We start from the raw sequence: 5,614 nt of genomic DNA, 5'->3' as shown, positions 1-5,614 counted from the left end.
GAAACATAACTTCCCCCCCCCCCTTTTTTTTTTCCTTTTTTTCTTTTGCGGTACCGGGGACTGAACTCGACTTTTCACTTGCAAGGCAGGTGCAGTGCCACTGAGCTAAATTCCCGGCCCTAACTTTTCCTTCTGTTAAATTTATTGTAGCTTGTTAGATCTGTTTTTTCCAATCAACACATAAACTTATCTTCTATGAACAGAATTAATTAAATTCCCATGGAAATATCATGAGGCAGGCCTTTTAGCAAAGGCTGACATATGAAACAAAGAGAGGGCTCATAACTTGGTTGCTTCTGAGGCAGTGAGTCACTTCTACAGAAACTCCCTGGTCCTATCAATAGAGGAAATATGTTCAAAGGAGAATATCCCCCAGTGGCAATCATGGACATTTCCACCGAGAGAAATGATAAGTGATTATCCTACAGGGGCTCTAAACTCGGTATGTATCTTCTTTAAATTGTACTTTTTATTACTATATGTACCTAATGTTTACATACCTTGTGGGGAATTGGTATGTGTTCATAATATTGTACATCTTTTTTTTTGTTTTTATTATTGTTACCCGGGATTGAACTCGGGTCCTTGTGCTTGCGAGGCAGGCTACGGAACCACTGAGCTAAATCCCCAACCCAATACTGTACATTTTAATTTCTTTTTTTCATCCCTTTTCGCTTCTCTCCTTCCATCCAACTCTTGATTTCCCATTTTTATTTAGACATGTTGTAATACATACTGTTTACATTCCTCATGTGGAATAGGTACAGGTACATAACACATCTTAATTCCTTTTTTCATCCTCTTTCCTTCCATTCCCTCCTCCATCTCTTGATCCATTCCCCCTTTTAGAAAGATCTACTTTCCTAATTCCTATCTTTTATTATATCTATTTTTAAACTCACAATCAATTATTTTATGCCACAGGCTCTTCTCTACACATCAAGGGTTCACAGTTTGGCATCCACCTATTAAATGTCAGTTCTTATAAAGCTCTTCCAAGGTAGCCCATCTCATCATCAAGGAATTCCCACATAACCAAAGAAGTGACCGATTCAAAAGTAAAAGCCAGGGCCGGGGATTTAGCTCAGTGGTTCTGCTGCCTGCTTTGCAAGCACAAGTACAAGGTCCCAAGTCAATCCCCGGTACCAAAAAAAAAAAAGTAAAACCCAAAGTTAAAGTCATAATACTTTCTTCACTAAGACAAAAATCTCCCAGTTTAAGTGACAGGTGCCCACATAAGTACATAATACTTACATCAGCACTTTTACTCTTTGGAAAGTTAACTGCTCTCTTTAGCTTCTTTATTGATTCTGTAATGGCAGGAGTCTCTACACCATCTAGAGCACTACAGATTTTTCTTACAGATTTAATTACTTGATCTACAGCACGGTGCTGGTTCTTTAAAAATAAAAAAGTAAACATAATTACATAAAATTTAAATACCAATTTCAAATGAAGTCAGAAATTAAAACATTTAGATGTACTTACAAGTAAGTATTCTCTACTTTTTTTTTTTTTTTTTGGTTCCGGGGATCGAACTTGGGTCCTTGTGCTTCCAAGGCAGGCAGCAGAACTACTGAGCTAAATCCCTGGCCCTCTCTACTCTTTCAAAAATATTTTTTTGAGACAGGGTTTGGGCTGGCCTTGAACTCATGGTGATCCTCCTGTCTCAGCCTCCTGAGTGCTGCGATTACAGGTGTGGGCCACCATGCCCAGCTTATAACATTTTTTTGAGTAGTACTGTACATGTTTTTGATACATAGTGATTATATTCATCTTGGGGAATTGGTACATACATATAAAACATCTTCATCCTCTTTTACTCTCCTAAATAGTCTCTATTCTTTTGAGGTGAAAAATAAAATAAATGAATCAATTATATGCCTTATTATAAAGCAATTAAATGCCTTATTATAAAGTTAATTTTTACTTTGACACAATTATTCAAATATTATCACTTTCAGAATAGGATAAAAAGTAAAGGCAATATATTTGTATGTTTTTGGTACCAGGGATCGAACTTAGGACCTTGCACTTGCAAGGCAGGTAGAAGAACCCTAGAGCTAAATCCCCAGCCCAAGGAATATATTAATAATAAATCACTGTCACTAAAAAAGTTAAGTTCATACTTGGAAATAATGTCCACATTGAAAACAATTGCTCCTCCTACAAAAACATAGTATAAAAAACTCAGTTCTATTAAAAATTCTTTTTTCTAAAAGTTTTTATGTTGGGCACATGTAAATAACATGGGGCAAATTACAAATCAACTTTCTAAAGACCATCACTTTAGAAGTTTTTTCTGATAAAAAAAATCCTTGAACACAATTCTTTTGTATCTCCCATTATAGCTGATTTCACCACAATGCAAAAACCATAAATGAATACATTTAAAAATCACTTACCTGATGAGGTTTTAAAAATCATTCTCTGCTCTTAATGAGAAATACAAAGCTCATTTAAAAACACTCTGACAAGGGTGCAGTACAGATGGACTGGAGAAATAACTTCTAATGTTATATAACACTAGTAGGATAACTATGGTACTATTAATTGTATAGTTCAAAATAGCTAGTAGAAAGGATTTTTAATATTTCCAACACAAGGCTGGGGATGTAGCTCAGTGGCACAGTACTTGTCTGGCAAGTGTAAGGCCCTGAATTCGATTCCCAGTACCCCCCCAAAAAATCCAGCATAAAGAAATTATGAACGTTTTACTGATTACCCTGATTTGATTGCTACACATGTATACATGTATCGAAGTCACGCTGGACCCCATATGTACATTATATATCAATTATAAATTTTTAAAGTATCTTTTTTCAAAACTTAGAGACATTTATATACAATGAATTCATAAAATATTTATGCCAAGTACTGTTAGAAAGGCTGAAACTGAGTATCATACCATACTTTAAAATTTAAATTTTTCCTTTCTTGATGCTTGGCTACCATACACTAAATGTTCCCCTCACCTTCAAGGTTAAATGAAACCACCTCACTGTCCTGAAGCCCAATTACCCCACAGTTATCAGGGCCTGTTTTCTAGCTTTCTACCTTTGCTTATATTTCTTTTCCCTATTACTTCACCTTCATGCAAGAACCTTTCCAGTTTTAAGGTTCATGCTATTCTCCATTTTTTTTGTTTTTTTGAGACAGGGTCTCACTCTGTAGTGCAGGCTAGTCTTGAACTCACTATGTAGTCCAGGCCGGCCTCAAACTCACAGAGATCCTCCTGACTCGGCCTCCTGAGTATAGATCTCTGTCATTTTTTAAAATATGGTAGCAAAGTTTTATTAAAGGTAAGAGAAGAAACACGCTCTGCAGAGTAAGTTTGGGCCAAATAAAAGGAGGAAAAGAAATACACTCTACAGCATGAGGGTGGCCTCCATCATTCTTTATGTGTTATTTGTCAATGCACTGTCTATTCTAACCCCATCCTTCTTTTCCTCTCTACTTTGTGACACTAGACCTAAACTTACAAACACTCTTTACCAGCTGGGACAATGCTAAGTTTTGTCAACAGAAAGCACAAGGAACACTCCAAGACAAAAGTAACAGGAAAACACTTCCCAACTGGGTTCTGGCCCTTTTCTTTAATTCAGTACAGGAGCCCAGTGGTCCTCAAAGACAGCCCTGGCTGTGCTCTCATGCCTTGGAAGCAGAGGCTAACGTTTTCCAAGAAATTTCTTTGCTATGAGCAGCCTGCTTGTTCCTGTGACAGCCATAACTTTTTCAAAAGAGGATGGGGGCAGGTGATAGGCCTTACCCTAAGTCCTTAAGAGTTCCTTCACTGTCCATTTTTGCTCATCCTAGAGGTGACAGCTGCTTTTTGTATCTGATACTTCTGGATCCCTTAGAATAGGGTTGACAAACATTTTCTTTAAAAGGCCAATTAGTAAATAATTTAGGCTTTGTGAGCATGTGGTCTGTGGAAGTCAACTCTTGCCAGTAAGGTGTGAAGACTAACAAAGATAAGGTAAGAAAATAACTGGCTGTGGTCAATAAGGCTTTATTTACAAAAACAGGACTGGGGATTTAGCTCAGTGGTGCCACACCTGCCTCACAAACTCAAGGTCCTGAGTTTGAGCTCCAGTATAAAAACAAAACAGCAGGCCAAACATAGTATCCAAGCCATAGTATCAACTCTTGCCTTAGAATTCCCTTTATCCAGTTACTAATAAAGGTAAAACTATCTCTTAGTAATGATTCTTGAAGTTTATCTTCAAATAGCTATTTTAGTTTTTATCTCTGACTGGCCCACTATAACACCCTATAGTAAAAGCCTCAGTTATATAAAAGTCCTAGCATAGGATTCACATTTTCAATCTCAAAAGATTTCTCTGGTTTTTCTACAAGTACTTCTAAGAAAATCTCACAATCATATAGATTCAACAGTCCCCAGTCTCAGCAAGAAATTCCATGCCACTTATTCCTTTTACCTGCCATTGGTCAGTTTTCTTACTCATTCTACTAAAGAATAGAATATTACAAACCATTATTCTTCACCTCAAAAACCCCTACTACCACCCCAACTTCACTTTAGTAAAAAAGCTAACACCTTGTCTCCAAAAACTAAAGGCTAGGAACAATAAAAATGTCTGCAACTTTCTCACCTCCCTAAATCTATCCAAGGAGTACAAAGATTTTGGCCTGAGCAAACTGAAGAACAGAACTGTATTTATCAAGGGAAAGGTAGGTAGGAGTAGGAGTTAAATGGGGTATCTCTGTACCTTTCTCACTGTTTTGCTCTCAATCTCAAACTCTGAAATTATAAAGCCTTTAAAATAACAACAACAAAACAGAACAGAAAGAGAATGAATCAGTATCTACGTAAAAACTTCAATTTGGGGGCTGGGATGTAGTTCAGTGGCACTGCAACTGCCTGGCAAGTGCAAGGTCCTGAGTTTGATAACCGGCACCAAAAAAAACAAACAAACAAAAAAAGCTTTAGTTTTTTAATATCTGAGATGTTAAACATTCATTTGAAAGTGCTATATAACAGGTAGTTGGGTCTAGAGTTGAGGGAAAAGGCCATGATTGGAGATAGAAGTTTGAGAGTCACAGGGATAGGAGTATGTGAGATCACCAAGGATGTCAATCTAGAAAAAAGAGGTCCTAGAGGAGAGCCCAGGGGCATTCTAATGTTTAGTTGTCTGAAAGATAAGGAGATCTTCAGCCACAAGTGAGAATGAGAGCAAATAAAAGGTATGTGAATACCAAAAAGATGATATTCCAGAGGCTACGTGTTTCAAGAAGGAATCCTCCTAGCATTAACTTCAAAACATATTCCAGCCAGGCACGTGGTGGAAATCTATGATCCTAGCAGCACTTAGGAGTCTGAAGACGAAGAGGATCACAAGTTCAAGGCCAGCCTGGGCTACACAGTGATTTCAAGGCCAGCCTGCACTGTAGAGTGAGACCCTGTTTCAAAAAACCAAAACCAAAACCAAATCAAACCAAGCATATATATATATATATACACCAGAATTGAAGTCCTTTTCACCACTTCTACTGCAGTTATCCGGCTCCAAGCCATCATCATCTCTCGTGGGACAAGTAAAACATCTTCCCAGTTAATGTGTTTTCACCCTTGCCCCCTCATTATATTGCA

At 37.5% G+C, this 5,614-nt stretch overlaps 1 protein-coding gene across 5 annotated transcripts in view; it reads right to left on the bottom strand.

The window, feature by feature from the left end:
• Nucleotides 1-5,614, bottom strand: part of Pik3c2a (phosphatidylinositol-4-phosphate 3-kinase catalytic subunit type 2 alpha) — a 111,690-nt gene that overhangs the window by 40,909 nt on the left and 65,167 nt on the right. For 4 of the 5 annotated variants that reach the window (XM_033764108.1, XM_010615166.2, XM_010615165.3 and 1 more), the window contains one exon: nucleotides 1,255-1,398. The exons of the other annotated variant lie outside the window; for it this stretch is intronic. In XM_033764108.1, the coding sequence (XP_033619999.1) occupies nucleotides 1,255-1,398 (144 nt within the window). The remainder of the gene's footprint in view (nucleotides 1-1,254; nucleotides 1,399-5,614) is intronic. 5 annotated transcript variants of the gene reach the window in all.

Source organism: Fukomys damarensis, unplaced genomic scaffold (genome assembly GCF_012274545.1).
Source record: "Fukomys damarensis isolate Sample0158 unplaced genomic scaffold, DMR_v1.0_HiC HiC_scaffold_16, whole genome shotgun sequence".
NCBI lineage: Eukaryota > Metazoa > Chordata > Mammalia > Rodentia > Bathyergidae > Fukomys > Fukomys damarensis.
The sequence above is the reverse complement of the archived record's forward strand: the minus strand, read 5'-3'. Positions and strand labels throughout refer to the sequence as shown.